At 45.8% G+C, this 24,621-nt stretch overlaps 1 protein-coding gene across 1 annotated transcript in view; it reads left to right on the top strand.

Moving 5' to 3' along the window:
- LOC310791843 (disks large-associated protein 1-like) overlaps positions 1-24,621 on the top strand; it is a gene marked incomplete at its 3' end in the record, with an annotated part of 90,745 nt that overhangs the window by 11,052 nt on the left and 55,072 nt on the right. The window contains exons 2-4 of the mRNA XM_083653516.1: positions 4,346-4,566; positions 17,673-17,868; positions 24,067-24,352. Of these exons, the coding sequence (XP_083509642.1) occupies positions 4,346-4,566; positions 17,673-17,868; positions 24,067-24,352 (703 nt within the window). The remainder of the gene's footprint in view (positions 1-4,345; positions 4,567-17,672; positions 17,869-24,066; positions 24,353-24,621) is intronic.

Here is a 24,621-nt window from a genome sequence, read left to right as displayed (position 1 = left end):
GTCACACTAACACATTAAAGATCAGTCAGTGTATTAACTCTGTCACACTAACACATTAAAGATCAGAGTCAGTGTATTAACTCTGTCACACTAACACATTAAAGATCAGAGTCAGTGTATTAACTCTGTCACACTAACACATTAAAGATCAGTCAGTGTATTAACTCTGTCACACTAACACATTAAAGATCAGTCAGTGTATTAACTCTGTCACACTAACACATTAAAGATCAGTCAGTGTATTAACTCTGTCACACTAACACATTAAAGATCAGAGTCAGTGTATTAACTCTGTCACACTAACACATTAAAGATCAGAGTCAGTGTATTAACTCTGTCACACTAACACATTCAAGATCAGTCAGTGTATTAACTCTGTCACACTAACACATTAAAGATCAGAGTCAGTGTATTAACTCTGTCACACTAACACATTAAAGATCAGTCAGTGTATTAACTCTGTCACACTAACACATTAAAGATCAGTCAGTGTATTAACTCTGTCACACTAACACATTAAAGATCAGTCAGTGTATTAACTCTGTCACACTAACACATTAAAGAACAGAGTCAGTGTATTAACTCTGTCACACTAACACATTAAAGATCAGAGTCAGTGTATTAACTCTGTCACACTAACACATTCAAGTTGCTCCCCTCTGCATATTCTGATGCTGCAACTCGTTATCTAAAACCCATCAACAACGGGGCCGCCGGCTACACCGTTTCTGGCTAAGCAGCCGAGCGTCACCACGGAAACAATCCACCGGCTGTGATGCCAAACACACAGTGGCTCATACACATTGAGTCATTGTGAATCTGATGAGGAGATAAACCCAAATACGCGGCATTTTTAGCTGTCCAAGCGGTGAGCCGCTGCTGGAATCCTATTGTTTTTGGCCCAAGTTTTATTTTTTTCTTATTATTTTTCTGCAGTGCAGAGTTTTGGTCTTACTTTTGTGTGTGTGTGTGGAGAATCTACACACACACACACACACACACACACAAAAGTAAGACCAAAACTCCACCCACAAAATTCCACCCACTACTCGGGCACATCAAATCATTGACCTCAAGGTGGCGCTATAACAATCGAGTTTACGTTTTTGCAATGATCTCAAACTGCTTAGTTTAGAGCAGCCATTCCCAACCTGTGGGTCGGGGTCCACTGGTGGTATTGCAACTGTGCTGCCAAATCATTTGCAGAACATTGCGATTTTCAAGAACTATTATTAACTATTATTATGTAGTATGAGAATGCATTTCTCCATTGCTGACTTGTACCGTTATTTATGCAGACAGCCCCTCACTTTTAGTTTCTGATTTCTAATTCATTCTAATTCTAGTTAATAAAAGTTATCTGAGAAGTCATTGTTTGGCCTCCGTACTGTTTACGGTCGGATGTGGGCCGTGAAACATTTTTGAGATTTTCAAATGGGCCATGAGTCGGAAAAGGTTGGGAACCGCTGGCTTAAGAGTCCAAATTCTTTCATCATTTTAATCTCAAGTCATCTTCATCTTGTCTTCTGTTCTATTATGTCAAATTTATCCAATGTTAGCCGAGCTTTAGTCCTTTTAGACCTCCTGTCTACATTGCACTTCTATTGAATTGAAAATAAATCTAAAATTCAAGATCACGAAGTACATTTATTTGCATTCATTCGATTCCCAATCACGACACACTGGTAAGAATTATGAATATCTAATTAAAAAGGCTTTGAAATGCAAAATAATGGCATTTTAAACATGCGATACAAAGATGCGATTAATCGCGATTAACTATAGTTAATCGCAAGATTAATCACGATTAAGAAAATTAATTGTTTGACAGCACTAATATATATATATATATATATATATATATATATATATATATATATATATATATATATATATATATATATATATATATATTGCTGGGTGCTGCTACTGTAGATAAGCAGGGCCGACTGTGATCAGTCCTTGGATGGGAGACCACCTGGTGCTGGAAGTGGTGTAGGAGGACCAGTAGGAGGTGCTCTTCCCTCCGGCCTCATGAATAATATCCCCATCCCCAATGCCCCAGGGCAGAGACAGGGACTCCTGTCCTGTGCGTGAGCACCGTCCTTCGGATGAGACGTTCAAGGTCCCGACTTCTCTGCGGTCATTAATGTGTATGTGTAATAACCCCGGTGCGCTGGCTAAATTCCCCAAACAGGCCTGCCACCCATCATGGCGCCACCTAAGCATCCCTCGTTATCCTTGGCAAAATTCAGTCGGCGCAAACTGGCTGCCGTGCATCACCCAGGTGCTGCTGCCACTTGAGTTAAGTGAAGGGCTTTTGAGTACTGAGAAAAGCACGAATTAATTGCAATCAATTATGACCGTCTTTAACAGTAGAGAAGGTTGAGGATTTGGTGGTGGTCCCTCGCAGTAGAAATCAGAGCAGCAGTGAAAGCGAGGCCTGTGCGTGGGCTGATGCTCCTGCAGCTGGTCTTTTCCCCACACTCTCTTTTTATAGCCAACATGCTCATTTGTGTCTGTTTGACGTCACACACACACACGCACACACACACACACGCACACACACACACACACGCACACACACACACACACACACACACGCACACACACACACACACACACACACGCACGCACGCACGTCAGCCCCAGCAGATCCGTGCAGTCTCTCTCCCTTGGTGAATCATATAGGATTAGTCAGAGTAGCAGCGGAATTCTCCCGGTGTCTGTCTCTGCTTCTTACCGTCTCTGTTGAATCTTTCGCTATACTCCGTTTCTCTGCTTGTGGCTTCCTTTACGCTGTCTATATTTCTTCCACATTGTATTCCCCTATCTTACCTCTGTGAGTTCCCTTCACGTCGGGGGGTGGACAGGAAACGTGAGAATTATCTCTTGCTGACAGTTAAAATAAGCTGGCGTTGGCTCGGTATCTGTAAACTAGAAGATCAAAGACGTCGCAGTCATAGAAAATCCTCAAGATATTCACGACGTGTCTTTCACACTATAATCTAGTTGACTTTGCGTGTGCCGCGCTTGCAAGTCAAAGGGTGTTCACAGATTCAAATGCCGTTTTGCTTTGCCGTTTCAAACTGGATTTAAACATGCGAGGTGGCACGTTTTAACGTCACATAAATCAAACAAAACCCAGAAATCATTACCATTGGCGAGAAGATTGAGCTAGCCTCTACGCTGCATCTCTGACCGATGCCCGGGACTTGCTAGCATTGTCCCTGCAGAATGGCACACTGTTTCCTCATAATGTTACCATACCTACATGCCTACCTACATTATAGAGTGGTTTCAGCTTGACGAGGAGGATGAAAGCTGTTGTGAAGGCAAAGGCAGACCCTATCCTTATTAAATACTCTACTTGATACAATGTATTATTATTTTGTCCACCTTTATAGTAGAATAATGGTACTGCTGTTGGAGGAGCTGTCGTTAAATCAGATCTTTCAGGGAATTAAGATGGAAATAGTTTCAGAACGATGCGCGATACAATGAATACATGTGTTAATCTTTCAAGTTAATTTATAAAAGAATCAAAATGACCAAAATTGGCAAATTTCCCCCACTGGGATTATTCAAAATGTGTCTAATCTTAACAGTGAAGGGCAGACTTCCATGCATTTACATACCGTTTTTTCTTAGTTGACAAACAGACCTTCAGGTCAGTTTAGGTACGTACAGTACGACACGCATACTCATACACATCGTTTTCCTTTCTCTTTCTCACATATGCTCTGTCTCTCTATCTCTCTCTCCCTCTCTCTCTTGCTCCCCCCCCCTCTCTCTCTGTCACACACACACACACACACACACACACACACACACACACACACGCAAGTTCCTGTATTTCCGTCGAGTGTCCCAGTGAACTGAGGTAACTCCTGGGAAGCAGATGTATTAATTTGCCAGAGAGGCATTTCAACCATAACCAAGCAAACTCCTGCACTAATTGGCTAACAGATTGTACCAAAGCAGTGTGCATATATACTGCACAGTATGTGAGGAGTGGATGTGTGTGTGTGAGAGAGAGAGAGAGAGAGAGAGTGAGAGTTAGAAATAATATCTGAGGACCAGCCGCAGCCAGCCATCAGTCTAGTCTAGTCTGTTTTCGGATGCTGTGTCTTGCTGTATGTCGTGTTTATCGTTTGTGTGTTTATTCATATTATTTCTTTTCTTTGTTCTGTTGCATGTGAGCTCGGTGTGGGTGGACTGCATGTTCCATCGGGACAGTTTAGCTAGCGCGGCGGGTGGCGGCTGGGACTCGGAGGGCGGCGGGGGTCCGCTTGGATCTGTGGATGTGCCTGACGACGGCGTGTTGCGTCCGCCCGGCCACCAGGTACCCCAGGACGAGTGGAGTGGCTTCTCCCCCCTGGGGAAGGAGGAGGACATCCCCTGTCGGAGGATGAGGAGCGGCAGCTACGTGAAGGCCATGGCCGACGACGACGACGACAGCGGAGACTCGGACGGGAGTCCCAAACCCTCGCCCAAGGCCCAGGCGCGCCGGGCCAGCTACCTGAAGGCCACCCAGCCCTCACTGACGGAGATGACCACTCTACAGTAAGACCTATACCACTCATTGTGCTTCTGGATGACTTTTGGCCCGTTATGGGCGTACAGTAAACTCCACCTTAACGCAATATTCCACTTTCAATCTGTTTACCATTTACCAATGTGTTAAATGTCAGTTTCCACTCTTATTGTCATGGCCTCGCTCAAATGAATGGAAAGTACAAATCTGAAGGCTACAAACTCATCCAGCTGCCAGCTGGTCTTGCTGATTAGTTTACATTCTGGTTTTCATGGCGGTCAAGTGCCCAATTCACCTGAGGCTGCCGGATGGTTTGTTTTCACATAACCATCCACGCAACCATCCCATCCATCCATCCATCTTCAACCGCTTATCCCTGATCGGGTCGCGGAGGTAGTCCTTCCAGCAGGGGAGCCCAAACGTCCCTTTCCCCCCGGCCACATAAAGCCAGCTCTGACTGGGGGATCCCCGAGGCGTTCCCAGGCCACCGTGGTCCTCGGTCTCGACGGTCTGCCCCGTGGTCTCCTCCCAGCTGGACGTGCCGTCACACAACCACTTTTTTTTTTAAATATCTATATCTGGGAGATGATTGGATGAACCTTCTGTCTGTCACGCCTATCGCGGGGTTGCTCTCGCTGGCGTCATAGCTGCCTCATCATAGGATGCTGATTGGGGCGAACCAGAGCCGTGTAGATAGAAGAGTCGCGACATCTCCATTCACTCCAATGGACCAGTTTTTTACTCTCAAGAGTTCCAGGAAGTAAGGTCCTGGATTAAGCAGCACTGTCGAGTTGCAGCAAAATAGACAGTTTGTGTTGTACTATGAAAGGGTTTTCCCCCCCTTGAAACAAATTGTACATTATCAGCTTTATTTTAGCATGCAAAAGTAGCGCGAGACCCATTCCTGGCTGTTCCTTGGCTAATGAGTCTCGCATTTTGGTCCTCCACTGACGCCTCTCTCTCTCTAGAGGACACTAGGGCAAACCACTGGTGGTTCAGATTCATACCAATAGGATTGGAGCGTGGCAAAATGGATATGTCCTGTGGTCACGATCTCACACAAATCCAGCTGTCTCACAAGGTTAACAAACTCGTCCAGCTACATCTGATCTTGCTGATTCCTTTTTTTTTTTTTTTAATATGTATATATTATGTTTTTCCGATTCCCCCCCATTTTCTCCCCAATTGTACTTGGCCAATTTTCCCCCCTGCTGCCCTGGTCGCTGCTCCACCCTCTGCCGATCTGGGGAGAGCCGAGATGATTAGTTATAGTTTATATTCTGGTTTTCATGATGGTCAAGTCCCAAATAACCCCCATGTTAAAACTAAGTTGAATATTGCTTTAAATATTACACAACCTAATCCTAATTCTAATCTTGAACCCTAAAATTCCCCTTACCATTTTTGTTTTTTGCTTAAAGAATTACGTTTTTTTTACAACCAGGACCTTATTTCCAGCTTAAATTATGATTTTTAACTCACCCTAAAAAGTTTTTTTTTTTACTGGATCCACCACAACGTTATTATGCGCCGAGCAGCTGCCTGGAAAGAAGGAATATGGGGCATGTGTAATGCATGTATACGTCCTGTAAATAGCTTATTTTCTGACACGCAGTGGCTCATATCCTTATTTTATCATAGAGACAATGCGAAAATGAAGGATGTATTTACCTTGTCTCTGTCCGTCACATTGGTAGAGATAGCAGCTCCCGTTCCCCCCACTCCTCAGTTTGTAACCCTAATGATGTTCATCCGGACCAGATCAAAATCCTACACTGTTTATCCATGGACAGTCATGGCGGCTTGATCGACTGCTCTGAGCTCTCAACTGAGTCTGAGCTCTGAGTCCCCAGATGGAAAACAGAGCAATGGATGGCTGGCAGAGGTAAATACAGCAAAATCACATTCTTGTCAGTATCATATAATAAGAATATGAGCCGCTGCTTGTCAGAAAATAAGCTATTTACAGGACGTAAATACGCGCATCACCCACGCCCCGTATTCCTCGTTTCCAGGCCGCTGCTCGGCAGCCGGAATTCTGCTTTTTAACACGTTCACTGCTATTGACGTATTAATACGTCAAAAATAATCCAACGGTTGACTGCCAATGACGTATTAATACGTCAAAAAAATGTTTTTTTTTTTTTTGACCGTGGGAGGTGCATCTAACCCTTTTACATCTCTTATATAATTATTGGAGCCACCGAACGTTTACAACCCATTCCACCGAGCCACTAAGTGGCGACAGTGCCCTCCTGACTAGAGGAAGGCAAGCAAAAAGCAGCCATTCTCATGAAAATGGATGGGGGAAAACGCTTTCGTTTTCACGCTGATTGCTGGCGATGCGGGATTGCAAATTTGCATAATAGATTACAGGTGGAACACACTTTGAAACACGCAGCATAAATATGACCAGAATCGCAAAAGCTTCTCTCAACCAAAACTCCAAGAAGCGAGCGAGTCCATCCAGACTTCCTCAAACAGCGGCCGCGCAGACAGGCACAGGACAGCAGCAAAGCAGTGAGACTGGTGACAAGCTTGTGACGGCCGCTGCAGCCAAGAAGAACGCCCACGGAGGGAGGAGTTGGAAGCAACTCTCCCTCTCGCTCTCTCCCTCTCTCTCTCTCTCTCTCTCTCTCTCTCTCCCTCCCTCCCTCTCTCTCTCTCTCTCTCTCTCTCTCTCTCTCTCTCTCTCCCTCTCCCCCTCTCACTAGGATTAAACCTAGTGCGTCTCCGGGAGAGAGAGAGAGAGGGAGGGAGAGCGAGAGGGAGGGAGAGAGAGAGAGAGAGAGGGAGGGAGAGCGAGAGGGAGGGAGAGAGAGAGAGAGAGAGAGCAAGAGGGGGAGGGAGAGAGAGAGAGAGAGAGCCAAAAATGAATGGTTAAAGTGACTGTTCTATCGAATTTCACAAAAAGCCGTTTATCTCTGAAAAAAAATTCTGATGCTGAAACCATGCTGTATTCAACTGCTAATGCTTACATAACTACTAACTCTACAAACTAACTCTTTTAGACAGAGAAAGCACACATTCTATTAGTTCTTTTGAGATATTGTGTGTTCACAAAATCTTAGCAGAAAAGAATCCTCGGGTCTTGAAAGATGAGCCAGAATCCTCAAAAAACCCCTCTGGCAGAAGCTAACTACAGTAAAAAAAAAACGTCTGGCAGTGAATGTGTTAAATGCTTTTAGTTGCATTGACAAGGAACTTCATTCCCCTGATCCCTATGCTGCTTCTAGACTGGGTAGTCTCAGAAATCTCAGGTTAGGACAAACAATGCTCAAAGCTGGAATATGAGGCTATTCAGACACTGCTATTCCACCTGGTATTGATAGTGTTTTGTTACATCACCACACGGCCATCTTGGTAGGAGAAGAACAGGTGCTTGTACTCAATTAACAGGTGATTACAATCAAATGACACAAACAGCCAATGAGCTGTGTGTATTGTAGCGCCATATTGGTAGGAAAATGCTTGTGACATCATGGGAATACTATGAATAGGTCTACCTCTGGTGTATCTGACTTCAGCGGGTCTGACATATTCTCTCTCCTTATAATCATGAGCTGAAAGAGAGCTATACAAAGACAGGGAGATGGGCAGATAGGGTTTGGGTTGTGTGCATTCATATTTCAAAGATCTAAGGGGGAGCATTTCTGAATGTTAGTGTGTTCACAGAGGGAAGGACACAGAGATGCTTTCCTGCTAGACCGTCCTCACAAGAAAAAAGACAACATATTTCAGGGTGGTTAATACGACCGATGTTTGAAATTGTCACACTCACGTTGTGTCATTCATGTTTACACACTGACTCAGAAACTTTCGTCCGTCGTTAAAAAGTTTTCAGATCCGGTTTGTTTTTCTGCGTTTTTCGCAACAGTCAATAGCCTTTTGTGAGCTGTTTGACCCGTCTGTGTTTTCAGACGACGGATTGAAAAAACGCATATGAAAAAAACGGACTGTGCGTGGAAAGACCTTTAGTCCACCAGCCTGTGCAAAAGCACAGTGTTTTTCCTCTCATCAGTGTGGTACAGGGAGAAAAAGCACGCACGCACACTACACTACACACACACACACACACACACACACACACACACACACACACACACACACACACACACACACACACACACTCACACACACACACACACACACACACTCTCACACACACACACACACACACACACACCCATATTGATGATATGGAGGAAACCAAAGGGGAGCACGGGGAGAACATCATGCAAACTCCACCAAACTCCAAAGGGTCTTTCTGTGTGCATGTTCTCTCGGCACCAGGCACCGAAGGCATGGGGAGACACACCCCCAGGGGGGAATCGAACCCAGGACCGTGCTGTGAGGCGACAGCGCAGCAAAGCCCTGAAAATGACTAATCTTCTGGTTTGATGATGTTCTAATCTAGAGCAGTGATCCTCACTACTTTCTCCATGAGAGCCACACTAGCCGGTCAAAGTCAAGAGGAGAGCCACTTTTACCGCAAAACCACACAGTAAGCGTTTGATTTAGTTTTTAGTTTATTAAATGATAAAACCAATGATAAAACATATAGAACCAATGATAAAAATGTTAGAAACAATTATAAAAATCATAAAAACATTCAGACCGACTTTGTATATATATATATATATATATATATAAAGTCGGTCTGAATGTTGTATGTATATATATATATATATATATATATATATATATATATATATATATATATATATATATATATATATATAAAAATGATATAAAAAATTATAAAAGTAATGAAAACATTCACACCGACTTGATTAAAATATATATATATATGAAAACATTCTGATGTTCAGTCTGTCTCTCTCTGGGATGCAGCTCCAAACCTCCAGACAGCTGCTTTGCTTATCGTTCTCCGACGCTGGGACGCTGGTGACTTGATTGTTGCCGCTTGCGCATTTCTCGTTAACGACGAGGAAATGCCAGCTGCAACAATACGCCCTGTCATTCACACCTGAAACGTTCTGTTTCTGTGTCCCTGCCACTGACCCAATCCCTTCACGAGGCATTGGCTTGTTTGCAGTGTTGCCAGATACCGGTATATGGTGAGTTTCAACCCCCATTTGGTGCTCCAAAGGGCCACAAACCTGGCAACCACGCAGTTTGTTTGACACCACAGTGAGGGAATGGTTTTGACATGATTGTATTATTTCTATCAGCTGCGAGCCGCCAATGAAAGAGTCTAGAGCCGCCATCGTCTCGCGAGGATCTAGGTTCTAGAGTATGTTTACCTCCACTGCTGTCTCATCCGTTTGATGTTCTAGAGTATGTTTACCTCCACTGCTGTCTCATCCGTTTGATGTTCTAGAGTAGGTTTACCTCCACTGCTGTCTCATCCGTTTGATGTTCTAGAGTATGTTTACCTCCACTGCTGTCTGATCCGTTTGATGTTCTAGAGTATGTTTACCTCCACTGCTGTCTCATCCGTTTGATGTTCTAGAGTATGTTTACCTCCACTGCTGTCTCATCCGTTTGATGTTCTAGAGTAGGTTTACCTCCACTGCTGTCTCATCCGTTTGATGTTCTAGAGTAGGTTTACCTCCACTGCTGTCTCATTGCAGTGACACAGGTCATGTGGGCATCTCCAGCCAAGCAGTCTGATTGCTTTCCAACAGACCAGGCTGGCCATACTTGGGTGCAGATTTCTGTTTTAATAGACTAATGGTATTAAATGTCTGTTCCACAAAGTAAGGAAAAGTAACCCTGAAACTGTCTGTCAGTGTGTCTATCACTTCTTTCATTGCTCTGTCACTCTACTGCTGAAGAGATGTTGATTCCATTTCCATTGGTTGTGATAGGCGCTACCTCATTATTTTCAAATCCTGCTCTTCTTTGGCTCGCTGGGCTACTCAGAAACACACAAACCCAACCAGACTGTATCATACTGTGATACTCTATATAGGGATGCACCGATCCACTTTTTTCACTTCCGATCCGATTCCGATACCTGAATTTGGATATCTGCCGATACCGATATTATGCCGATACCAATATTTTTCTTGAATATACAGTATAGGCTGTATAAGTTTTTTTTCAAATATACCTTGCAAAAAGCAGACAAAATTAAGAAAATATGCAAGGCAAAGAAGGATACTATTATACATTATTACACAAATTACGGCCAGCTGTGTGCTGGAATTGCAAAAAAAAAAAAAAAAAAAAAAAATCCGATCCGATCCGATCCGTGAATTAGTGCTATATCGGCACCCGATACCGATATTGGATCGGATCGGCCCCATCCCTAACTCTATATAGCATACTGTGGCCCGTGCTGGAACCGGCACATGCAATTAATATAAGTGACGTGAAATCCAAAAGCCTGCAAACAACTAGGAGCTATAACCCAGCTTTTCCGGGTGCAATCTACAGTGACGGTAGACGTTCTCCAAGGAAAGCAGACTGCGCTTCTCAGTGTCCGCCTGCTAAATCTGAGAAGGAGAAAAGCACAACGATGAGCAACGATTCAGAAGTTAAAAAAGAAAACGGCAGCAAGAACTGAGTAGCTTAATTAATTCACTTAACTCTCTGGTTCGTGTTGGGGAAAAGGAAAGGCTGTCCGCTAAACAAATCACCACTGTGTTTTACACATGATTAAATCAACCGTAACTCACTTTACTGAATAGTGACAAGATGCTCTTCCTCTCTCTCTCTACGTTCACTGACCGCAAGCATTTCCACACAATAATGAATAACCATCACTTAAAATATGAGCATGGCTGTTTGTTACCCGTGATGTCGGTTAATGATCAGTTTATGTGAATGTGATGTCAGCTCTCTGGCTCGTACGTGATCAGCTGCCTTCATCTCTTCTATGGAGAAAACAGTGGCTTTAGGCTACTGTAGCTGGCTTGCAAGTTAGTTACCACTGGCAACTGAGCCATAAGCAAGCACAGCTTATAATATGTTGTGTATTATACATTAGAAGCACTGCTTATACAACAAAGTGATTTATTATTATACAACGCTGCAGTATATGTTGTTGTGTTACAATCATGAAAATATTTTTGCTATATAGTGTATCGCCACATAACAACTAAGGCTTGCCATGGGATTAGACCAGCGTTATCGCCATAGACTGTATAAAAACATGAACGTCACCACGGTGACATCACCCATGTCAGTGGACTCCTATTTTGTAGCCTCAAGTTTGGCTTTTGCCAGTGAGTGTTCAAGGTCCCAGAGCGATCAGGACTCACTGGATCGGTTCGCAGCCCAGTTGTGAAGCGGCTGGGAAGAGGATCAGCACCTCTAAATCTGAGGCCCTGGTTCTCAGCAGGAAACCAGTGGATCATCTACTCCAGGTAGAGAATGAGTTCTTACTCCAAGTGAAGGAGTTCAAGCATCTCAGGCTCTTGTTCTCGAGTGAGGGGACAATGGAGCGGGAGATGGGCCGGAGATTCGGAGCAGCGAGAGCGGTACTGCGTTCGCTGTGACGTAAAAGAGAGCTGAGCCAGTAGGCAAAGCTCTCGATCTACCGGTCGATCTTCGTTCCTACTCTCACCTAGGGTCATGAAGGATGTGTCACGACCGAAAGAACAAGATTGCGGATACAAGCGGCCGAAATGGGTTTTCTCAGGAAGGCGGCTGGCATCTCCCTCAGGGACAAGGTGGGAAGCTCAGTCATCCGGGTCGGCTGTGTGCTCAGGAGGTAGAGCAGGTCGACCACTAATCAGAAGGTTGGTGGTTCGATCCCCGGCTCCTCCAGTCCGCATGTCGAAGTGTCCTTGGGCAAGACACTGAACCCCCTAATTGCTCTCGATGGCTGTGCCAGCACCCTGCAGCTCGGTGTGTGAATGGGTGAATGTAGGCACATTGTAAAGCGCTTTGGATAAAAGCGCCATATAAATGCAGTCCATTTACCATTTATTTGACCATTTATCTGTGAGGGACTCGGGAGTAGAGCCACTGTTCCTTTGCGTAGAAAGGAGCCAAGTTGAGGTGGTTCGGGCATCTGGTGAGGATGCCACCTGGTCGCCTCCCTAGGGAGGTTTTTCCGTGCACGTCCAGCTGGGAGGAGACCACGGGGCAGACCGAGGTGGAGAGATGATATCTCCACGCTGGCCTGGGAACGCCTCGGGATCGCCCAGGCAGAGCTGGATAATGTGGCCGGGGGAAAGGGAAGTTTGGGGTCCCCTGCTGACCCGATCCCAGATAAGCGGTTGAAGATGGATGGAAGTTTGGCTTTCTGACCGTCACTTTCTTGGATGAAAAGAGCCGCAGCACCACCTGCTATTGGTCTGTGAACATAAACTCCTTATTGTTTACTGAGGTAAACAATAACCCGCACATGTCGTGAATGGTGAAATTAGCTATAGAGACCCAAACCCTTTTTTGTACCTTGATGTAAACGTCTATCTCTGCTGTAAAGTTGGGCATTTTAACATGAGGGGGGGGGGATTTACTTACTTTTGAAGCCAACCTCAAGTGGCCAGTTGAGGAACTGCAGCTTTTGGTACTTCCACGTTGACCTCATTTTTCGGGAACCGGAGGTTGGGGCTTGGTCACGCTGTGCCCTGTGCTTGCTTAATCCGGCCGTGGATCTTGCGTACTGTCACCTCACGGGGGTTTGATCTGAGTACCATCACATCTTCATCCGTGCAGCTTGTTATGGAACGCGCTGAGTCGTCTTGTGTTGCATCTTACGTTCGTTGTTTTGTTCCATTGTTTCAGAGACAATCGGAGAGAGATGTGAATGACACCACCTGCTGTCTCTCCCCAAGCCTGGAAAACGGCAGGAAGCCAGAAATATCACTTTGATCTAATTAAGATCAAGATCTCACATCAGTCTAAATAGTGAGAGTAGAGTAATTACAGTCGGTAGCCTCGGGACTCTCACTCTGCTGCTCTACTTCCTTTTCTTGTCATCTCTCTCTCCCTCTCTCTCTCTCTCTCTCTCTCACACACACACACACACACACACACACACTTACACTTGCCCTCTTTCTTACCGACACAGACAACATGCCTAAAGACATTCAACGTGTCTGTGAACAACTGGATTAAGTGCGTAACTGTGAGTGTGAGAAAGAGACAGAAACTGTATTATCCCCCCTGCTCGCACCGCCATGCCGTGCCCCTCAGGTGGCACTTTAACACCACTTCCTGTCATCCCGAGGCTCAGTGATAATATTCTAGAGAAAACAGTGGTTTATCTTTGATAACCCAGAGAGGCTATGTACTCTGACATGATTTAAACAAAAGTTGTGGCTTTGGTGCACTTTCATATTCAGTCGATCCTGGGCAGTGCATTTTCCAAATTGGGGTTGTGCTGTCTTAAGCTTAAAGGAACACTCTGCCCATTTTCAGCCAGCTTTGTATCATTAGAACATCAGTAGTGTATCAGAAAACTGTAAACTGTTTTGAAGTCTGTCATTTAATTTGACAGTTATTGGCTGGGTTTCCCAAAAGCTTCTTTGCGCTAAGAAGCTAATTCAACCCTTCTTAAGGCCCCCTTAAGAAGCAAACGCGTTTCCCAATTGCTTCTTTACGAAGGCATGCGTTTCCCAAAAGCTTCTTAGCGCTAAGAAGCTTCTTTGACCCTTCTTAAGGCTCCCGTAAGAAGCCAACGAAGCCAACGCGTTTCCCGATTGCTTCTTAGCCTAAAATTATCTTCCAATTATCCTCCGTTAAGAAGGCTGCGTTTCCCAAAAGCTTCTTAGCGCTAAGATGATCTTTCGTTAAGAAGGTTTTGTAAGAAGGGTCTGGAGCCTTCTTAACACCTTCTTAATGACAAAACACTGGCAGATCCAGCCGCGTCAGGCAAAAGGAGATACTTGTGTCCACTGTTCCTCTTGTGTTTTTCCCTTTTTCCTTTCTTTCATGTACCCTTTAGTGTTTAAAATTAGGGAACACTTGAAAATCTCCCCTGTATGTATGGTTACTTGTGTTTTAAATGTTTTACCGTAGGCTATATTCCTCTAATCAGAATGGATTACTTTTATAATGTTGTGGATTTATATAGCACCTTTCACAGAACCCAAGGTCGCTTAAATTCTGTAGTGTTTCTCTGTTTTGTTGTATGCTGTGTATATAAAGCAATTTGAACTGCAGTCCATGTCTGAAATAAATAATGTTTAATAAAGTTTAACATGACCATGATTAGGTGTTAACAGTGTTTCTCAACCACTGAGTCGTGGCCCACTGCTGGGCTCAGAGTGCCATCAAGTGAGCCGCTCCAGTTAAGATGCTTCTTAAGAGCCTTCTATTTTTTTTATTTTTCTCGACTGTTAAGAAGGCGTTTGGGAAACACTTCTTTGGAGCCTTCTTAACTCCTTAAGAAGCTTCTTAACTCCTTAAGAAGCTTCTTAACTCTTAAGAAGCTTCTTTGTTGGGAAACTCAGCCATTGAGTGTTAAAGTGTGGACCAGTGACATCACTGGTCCACACTAACTCAAATGAATAACTCATTAACTCAAATCAACTCTCAATAACTGTCAAACTAGATGAATGATGAATAGTTTGACAGTTATTGAGAGTTGATTTGAGTTAATGAGTTATTAATTTGAGTTAGTGTGGACCAGTGATGTCACTGGTCCACACTTTAACACTCAATAACTGTCAAATTAAATGACAGACTTCAAAACCGTTTACAGTTTTCTGATATACTACTGATGTTCTAATGATACAAAGCTGGTTGAAAATGGGCGGAGTGTTCCTTTAATTTATACTTATTAGAAAGTGTCACTCAGCACATGGTCGCAGACGAAAAAGAAAGTGTCGCTCATGGTGTTGCGTTTATACTTCAGTGAACGTTTAGTCTTTTAGAACAGACGAGTTGGCTTCCGCAATTTTCAAATGCTTCAGCCATACCGTCTGTACTTCGTGGGGGAGAATCATGCACCAACCGGAATGGGAAGCAGAAAGGCAGGGCCTTCCGCTCATTAGTCCAATCAGAATTTTTTTAAGGCCGGGTCTTCCGCTCATTAGTCCAATCAGAATTTTTTCCCGTGGACACACGTGTCGTGATTGGTCGGATTTTGTCGAACTTCCTTCCAGTCTTAAGGTTTTTTTCACAACTTCCTTGTGCATGTTCTGGAGGTGTAATGTACAGACTGTATAGCTGCATTCGCCGGATGTAGATGAGACAGTCTGTTTTAAGAGACTAGTGAACGTTCGCCTCGGTTCAACGGTCACGTGACACCCGAACGTTATAAGTGCAGACAGCCAAGAGAAGAGAGGGAATGGAATGCACAGTGAAACCACCTCGGAGGCGAGATGTAACGTACTTGGCTGCAGCCGCATATAAACGACACACAACCACACAACTCACCTCCTCTCTCTCTGGGAAATTGGTCACGATTTATTAAGTCATACATCAAGGACAGGCTGATAAAAATAGCGGGGACACGTTCATTCAATCGAGCGAAAACCGAAACAAGGAAGCCAAGCGCGTGCCGTCTATATAGCCAATCAGACTTGCGCGATACTATGATGTAGTCAGCGACACTAGACATTTCACCAGGTAGCGGACACTGCTCGCCGACACTTGTGTCGACTCAAGTCCTCATTTCTGTCGGCGACCGTTTCAAAAGTGTCGGCAGACAAAGCATAAATTGGGCTTCATGCTCACTGATGGATGCCCAGTTCTGTTGAAGAGACTCTTCTAATAGAACGATTAGTTCTGTCTGTATTTTAATCAGAACCAATCAAATCAGCTGCTATAGTGTTTGGATGGAGTGAAATCTGCAGACTGGGTCATGATGCACCATGGGAAACTTTGACATTTTTCAACCAGCTTTGTATCATTACAATGTGGGTAGTATTATGCAGATGAACAATGTTTAACTTCCTCTCATGTTTCCTGCACCGAGAGTTCCCCCGTTCATCTGCCAGCAGACACTCCGCCCCCACCAGCTGTCAAAATGGCAAAGGAGGCTTCAAAACGGGAGTCCACAGACGGATGGGTGATGAGGCTGGCTACGTCCATATTTGTATGCAGTCTATAGAGACAGTCCGCATATCTGGGAACGCCCACAAAATGTTAAACGGCTGGCGCGCGAGTGGGGTAAAACCGCCATATATCTCATGGGCTGACTCACCAAAAGACGGTGCTGCGGCTCTAAACTACAGGGTTGGGGGTTCTAGAGCAGAACACAAGACGTCTGCTCAGATGTGCGTTTACTGCGGTGGTTAAATCCCCGATCGTGTCTGCCTGGGCTGGGCTATCAGCTAAATTCTAACTTTGCTGAATGGATAGAACGGGGGAATTTACCCCACCCTGACCCCGCTCCCAGCAAGGCTGAGCCAGCTAAACCAGCGTCTATGACGAGACGTGGCCTCAACCTATTCACCTTATGTTGCCACGCCCACTTTTTGCTTTGGATAAAAGCGCTATATAAATGCAGGCCATTTACCATTTACCATACTCTTCCGTGTAAGACGCACTTGTATTTGTTCTTCCGGTTCAGCGTTAGCCGGCCGGCAAACATCGATAAACTGTAAACTGTGAATGAAGTTTGGCAACATTCAGCAGCTACACTGCGGCCAACTTCAGACATGCTCATAGCGTTACTGCTGCGAGGAGCCGATGGCTGCACCCGGTCGGCATTTAACGTTGGTTACAAAAGCACGTCGACAGTGTTTTCTCACTGCCAGTAGTCTACAGTAGGGCTTGACGGATACTAGCTAGTCCGACCGGTCACACAGCCAGCAGCGCTCCTCGTTGCTCATAAAAAAACTTCCAAATAGGCATTATTCTGGTAAACTGGTCACATATTTGGAACGTTACGTCGTTCTCATCCGAAAAAATATGAAAACTTTTATAACAGGCGAGTCTAAAAATGAGAAAGGTGGGAGTGATCTACTTCCGGGTCTAAAACGGAATAACGATTACAAAATGACGTAATGCAGAAGCAGAAGATATGGGCAAATGATCAGGTGAATAGATTTCCATCTTCAATCAGAGAGGAGGTACTAGTCAGTGAAATCAGCTGTAGCATTTGGAATAAAAAAAAAACCTGCGGGCCTTCTTGGCCCTCCATGTTGACTGGAGGAACCTGTGGATCGCTGTTGTATTTACCGTAAGTCTATTTTCAAGTCTATTTTCAAGTCTATTTTAAGTCTCTTTTAAGTCTCTCTTTCTTGTCGTCTCTCTCTGTCAGGATCTCAACGGAGCATTCCCCCAAGCTGCAGATCCGGAGCCACAGCTACCTGCGTGCGGTGAGTGAGGTTTCAATCAATAGAAGCCTGGACACCCTGGACCCCAAAACCCTCCTCGACCCCAAATCGCTGCTGTCCTCGCCCCAATACCGCTCGCGCAATGAAAGCTACATGAGGGCCATGAGCACCATCAGTCAGGTTGGTTGGCAACACTGTTCCCGTGACGACGATCACCGTGCCCATGTGCTGCCCCCCCCGCCGAAGCCGAACCACGTTACCATGGCAACACAAAGGCACATTGACAGGCTTGGGCGTACGTGATAGCGCATCGAAAATCATTTTCATGTGCTTTACTGTTAATTGGGCACTGTGATTTGTGGCTAGTGGTCCAGGAAAAGTAAGGCTGCGTTCAAGACAACTCGGACGCTGGGACTTTCTGACCACCTCCTAGAAAAAGTAAACTGGAACGCCACTCAAAGTCAAAGTTCCGGGGGATAACGGTGGCGCAGTGTCTCCTCACAGCTAGAAGGTCCCGGGTTCGATTCCCACCTGGGACGCTGTGAGCGCTGAAGGAGTGCGTGCCCTGTCCTAGAGTGCCCACCGCCCGGGTGGGGTCGTCAAAAGGGGCCTTTCTGTGTGGAGTTTGCATGTTCTCCCCGTGCCCCCTGGGGGTTTCCTTCATATAGGAACTCCACACCAAAACATGCAATATCCTGGTTGCTGATGTGGTGCCCCCTCTGGTCGTTAGGGGCGCCTGTTCAGAGGGAGGGGAACTGGTTGGAATAGCGGGATCCTCCCACGTGCTATGTCCTACCGGTGAAGCTTCCCCTGTCAGGTGAAAAGAAGCGACTGGCTAACTGCCCATGTCTCGGAGGAAACATGGAGCCAGTTTCGGCTCTCCCCAGATCGGCAGAGAGTGGAGTAGCAACCAGGATAAATAAATTAAAATTAGCACTAACGGGGAATAAAAATGAGATAAAAAAAAAGATACAGTATATACCGTATATTAAAAGTCAAAGTCAAAGTTCCGACTTGTAAACTGGGGGGGGGGGGGGGGGGGGGGGGGGGTTGTGCAGCTAGAACTCTTTTGAGGGTCAGAGGTGGGACTTTTCAACTGGCAAATTCTCACCTCTGAGTTGTCTGGAACGCAGCATGATCCTGGGTGTTCACCTTATGTCATAACGACCATAACGCTGCGGCCATTTTTCTGCCAATTCGAATGACTTCATCTGGGATTGACAGATTATTATTGATGCAATATGACACAAGTGAGAGCAATCCAGTTCTACAGTAGGTCCCTCGTTGGCATAAGGTCAGCTGGTTGCATGATGAAAATGCTTTTCAATACGACCGTCTCTGAGCCCAGGTCTGTGTCCAGTGCATTGCCAGCATGTCGGCCCCATAAGGGCCACGCCGAGGAAGAGAGTCAAGTCCAATTTCATCCATCCCATGACGAGATGACTTTTCAGTGTTTCGCCTTCGATAAAAACGTCAAAACCAGTGGGCTATGTGAAAATACATCGCCTTTTCCATTTCATTCCTCATATAATGCAACATTTATACACAAACTTAAAGTAAACTAAGTTTGTACAGTATAATAACGTCAATGGTAAACTATGTCATTGGCATGGACATGCATTTCATGCTCATTATGTCCTATAAATGTAAATGTAGGATGTCATTCTCTGCCGTTCACAATGTCTTTTACATGATCATATCTGTATTACAAAGAGTAGGTGGTCTCACTAGAAGTCTTTGGTAGTCTGTATCCCCCCAAAAGTCTGCATGAGAGCGTGTGAAAACTTGCTGAATTTTGGGCAAGGGACAGGCTATAGCCTCTCTTGTATTCGCTCGTCCTACCTTAACCTGACCTTGACCCTCCACTCGTATCACTCCTACAGTAGCCATAGTAATCATTCACTGATTGAATTCTCTCTTTTAAACCCAGTTTAATGTCCTACCCAGCATGGATCGACCCAGCATGGATCGACCCATAAAAACCCCCCATTAAGCAACTCCACCATATTCCTGAATAGGCGTTGCCTCGCAGTTGGGATCCATTCCATTTCAATTTGCTCTCACTTTAGGAGTCAATGTGAAAATTAAACTCAGTGATTGGAAAATGAAAAGGATGGAAACGGAATGTTACCGTTGTAGGAAGGTGTGTGTGTGTGTGTGTGCGTGTGTGTGTGCGTGTGTGCGTGTGTGTGCGTGTGTGTGTGTGTGCGTGCGTGCGTGTGTGTGTGTGTGTGTGTGTGTGTGTGTGCGAGAGAGAGAGAGAGAGAGAGTGAAAGAATTCATATAAAAACATGACGGCACTGTCAAACAGTTCAGTCATGTGAAGCCATTGTAGATGAGCTGTTCGTCACTGTTCACCCTCGCATCTCTTCTTCTCTCTCCATTGCCTCCTCTCTCTCTTCCTCTGGCTCCTCTTGCTTCTGCCGCCCACTGCTGGCCAGGGTGGGAATTACACAGAGACCATGTGGCCTCTGTTGCCCCTCCCACTGGCCGTGATGCCCTGAGATCCCCTAAGGCCACCTTGGCAGTGCTACCTGCTGCCAGCCTGCTACTGCTGCTCAGTTGCTTTAAATTTGCATCAGTGGTCTCAGTTTAATGTAACCTGCCCGATGCAGAGGATGTGTCATTGGCTCATTTTAACTCACATTTCAGAAAAATCGCTCTTCACGATGTCAATAGAGCAATGACCTTTGTGCCCTGGCATGTGGCCTTGTGCCCTAAAACAATTGTGACGCCGAAGGCCAAATGGCCACGCCCCTAAAATGAAGAAATTCCCACCCTGTCAATGGCTGTACTGTATCTGAAAACCTGCATCTGTCTACTAGCATGTCGTTAGCATGCAAAGGAAAAACAAAGAGACCATCCTTCATACTAACTAGGGGTGTCACGATACACTCAGTTCACGATACGATACGATACACGATATTGGGTTCACGATAACGATACGATACGATATTTTTACAATATTTTTTTGCGATCGATTTGTAAGTTGAGGGGGCATCCTCCACGCTAATTTGAGTAATTTCACCATTTTCATCCTCCGTGTCTGTAACGTCCCTCGTCTGTTCAAACAAAGCAATGAAAAGGAGAGCGAGCATGCAATCAGATGCAGATCAGTGCCACCATGTTCAGCTTCTTTTTCTGGCCATATGATATTTAATCTCAACGAGACATATCGTCACGTTTTGATATCGCGATATGTTGTGGGACGATATATTGTGACATCCCTAATATTAACGGATGATATGGTCATGATATGTGTATAGTCTGGTCAAAAATGGGGTTTGTTTTTCTTGTGCTATACTGTTGTAAAATGTTACTTTGCAAGCTACTCAAAATGTGCAGTAAATAGTAGAAAGTGAACAACAGTATGGACCTTCAGACACATGCTCTTTGTCTAGAGTTGGAGATCTGATGTTGTAGGTTGGTTAGGTCAGCAAACTCCAGCTGCCCACTGGAGTATGCACTCATCACCGGCAGACAGGACTTAGTTACAACTATCATTTTCAAACAGGTGAAAGAAGGAACATGGAGAAACATTGTATGTTTTCAATAGATCCACTTTAATGGGTATACTGTATGTGATTTTCTACTACAAGGTGGGGAGGTTAGAAGGCAACATTCCACTGATTTAGCTAATAGTATAGTATTTGTTAGCACATGAACTCCTGCATACAGGTAGTAAAAACTATATATATATATATATATATATATATATATATATATATATATATATATACATATACTAACTATACTATATCTATACTATAACTATATCTATACTATATACTATATCTCCCAGAGTGAAATCCCAGTTTCAACTCCTAATTCTTCTTGGTACATTTATTACCAGCAGTGATAGTGTGTGGCTGGTATTGTTTTCACCTTTATTATTATGATTATTATTATTATTATTAGTTTTTTATTGTTATTATTATTATTGTTATCATTATCATTATTATTATTATCATTATTATTATTATTTTTCCACATACAGTAATAAAATCAAAAACAGACTAAAGTGAGTCTGTGTGTGTGTCATCATGGCAAAATGTGGTCCTGAAGACACCTGTTGTAGTGGGAATACCACAGAAGCTGTTTTGAGTACTTTGCCAGGTGTTTATACGTGTCTGTCTGTGGACCAATTTTGTTAGCGCAATCTGCATCTGCACAACCGTGCAAGATGCACAACCGTGCAAGATGCAGTCACGACGACACTCAACAGCTGTTTATTTGACATCAAAATGAAGGCAGAGTTTGAAAATGGGTGTGATCCGAGCAAGGGGGTTGGCCCACCCACACACACTTTACACCCACATCTACAGTCCGCATTCCTTTCAAGTCGCCGGCGTCACATCTGGAATGATCCTATCGCAATATGATCTGTAGTTTTTGCTGTGTCCCACCCCCTCCCTGGGATTAGTAGCGAGCAGTAATCTGTGCCAAAATGACTCACTCCTATATAGACGCTGAACGTTTAATTATCCCCTCGCTACAGTACTACTCTTTCACTTCTGCTATGTTGTGAAGTCATTAGGCAGAGTCATGGAGTGGAGGTTCCCTCTCATTGGCTGCAGCAACAACTAGGCTATTAGCCTCCACCTATTGGACTTCAACTTCCACAAGCAGCCGGTCAGTCAGACCCGCCCATTGAGACATTACCCAAATACGGTCGCACCTGCCATGTCGGGTCCTCCTAACACCTGCCATGTCGGGTCCTAACACCTGCCATGTCAGGTCCTAACACCTGCCATGTCAGGTCCTAACACCTGCCATGTCAGGTCCTAACACCTGCCATGTCGGGTCCTAACACCTGCCATGTCAGGTCCTAACACCTGCCATGTCAGGTCCTAACACCTGCCATGTCAGGTCCTAACACCTGCCATGCCGGGTCCTCCTAACACCTGCCATGTCGGGTCCTAACACCTGCCATGCCAGGTCCTAACACCTGCCATGTCAGGTCCTAACGCCTGCCATGTCGGGTTCTAACACCTGCCATGTCAGGTCCTAACACCTGCCATGTCAGGTCCTAACACCTGCCACGTCGGGTCCTCCTAACACCTGCCATGCCAGGTCCTAACACCTGCCATGTCGGGTCCTAACACCTGCCATGTCGGGTTCTAACACCTGCCATGCCAGGTCCTAACACCTGCCATGTCAGGTCCTAACACCTGCCACGTCGGGTCCTCCTAACACCTGCCATGCCAGGTCCTAACACCTGCCATGTCAGGTCCTAACACCTGCCATGCCGGGTCCTCCTAACACCTGCCATGCCAGGTCATAACACCTGCCATGTCGGGTCCTAACACCTGCCATGTCGGGTCCTAACACCTGCCATGTCGGGTCCTCCTAACACCTGCCATGTCAGGTCCTAACACCTGCCATGCCAGGTCCTAACACCTGCCATGTCAGGTCCTAACACCTGCCATGTCAGGTCCTAACACCTGCCATGTCGGGTCCTAACACCTGCCATGTCAGGTCCTAACACCTGCCATGTCTGGTCCTCCTAACACCTGCCATGTCGGGTCCTAACACCTGCCATGTCAGGTCCTAACACCTGCCACGTCGGGTTCTAACACCTGCCATGTCAGGTCCTAACACCTGCCATGTCGGGTCCTAACACCTGCCATGTCAGGTCCTAACACCTGCCATGTCAGGTCCTAACACCTGCCACGTCGGGTTCTAACACCTGCCATGTCAGGTCCTAACACCTGCCATGTCGGGTCCTAACACCTGCCATGTCGGGTCCTAACACCTGCCATGTCAGGTCCTAACACCTGCCACGTCGGGTTCTAACACCTGCCATGTCAGGTCCTAACACCTGCCATGTCGGGTCCTAACACCTGCCATGTCGGGTCCTAACACCTGCCATGTCAGGTCCTAACACCTGCCACGTCGGGTTCTAACACCTGCCACGTCGGGTCCTAACACCTGCCATGTCGGGTCCTAACACCTGCCATGTCAGGTCCTAACACCTGCCACGTCGGGTTCTAACACCTGCCATGTCGGGTCCTATTGGCTCTTCTTATGACACTTTTCTTCATCTTGACGTTGCTTCTTTTGCATGAGCCGTTTACTTGAAATATTGGTGTGCGACCTCCATCTCTTTAGTTTCCAGTTGACCTATAACCTATGACCCTAACCCAAAATAATCTGCACCTTTCTGTGACTGAATGATAATTTGTCTGGGATTTCTCTGCACTCCCCCCCCCCCCCTCTTTGTTTCTCCCTTCCCCTCCTCTTTTCACTCCCTTCTTCCCTCTCTGCCAGCACTCTCTCTGATGTCGGGTTCCTCTTCTTTCCCTGCCTCCCTCCCTCCACTGTGTGTCCTCCCTCCTGTGCACTGCGCCCTTCCTATACCCCCACTCTTCCCTCCAGGTGAGTGAGTTGGAGGTGAACGGGCAGCTGGAGCAGCTCTGCGAGCAGGTCTACAGCGAGATGCAGGCCCAGGCCATGGAGGCGGCCATGGAGAGCATGGACACGCTGAGCACCCTGCCCATGCCCGCGGGCTGCTTCCGCATGCGCAGCCACAGCTACGTGAGGGCCATGGACCAGGGCTGCTCCGCGGACGAGGAGGGGGAGGGCGTCAGCCCGCTGCTGCTGCTGCCCGCGTCCCCGCCGCGCACCTCCGCCACCACCGTCAGGACCATCCAGAGCAGCACAGGTTGGTGTCAGGACCATCCAGAGCAGCACAGGTTGGTGTCAGGACCATCCAGAGCAGCACAGGTTGGTGTCAGGACCATCCAGAGCAGCACAGGTTGGTGGGCGCCGCAAGGGAGGGGCACGGGTGACACGTCTGGATGAGCACTGAGTAGTATGCAACTCATAAGAGTCCCGCAGGGATGACCTATTTCTGTAGGCTTACCCACAAGTCCCTGTGCTGCTGGTTCGTACGGTAGGGGGAGAAGACAATGGGATTTTTGTATGGGAATT

The sequence above is a fragment of the Poromitra crassiceps genome (assembly GCF_964638095.1).
Source record: "Poromitra crassiceps genome assembly, chromosome: 17".
Classification (NCBI taxonomy): domain Eukaryota; kingdom Metazoa; phylum Chordata; class Actinopteri; order Beryciformes; family Melamphaidae; genus Poromitra; species Poromitra crassiceps.
Note: the sequence above shows the minus strand (reverse complement) of the source record. Positions and strands in the feature narration are given on the sequence as shown.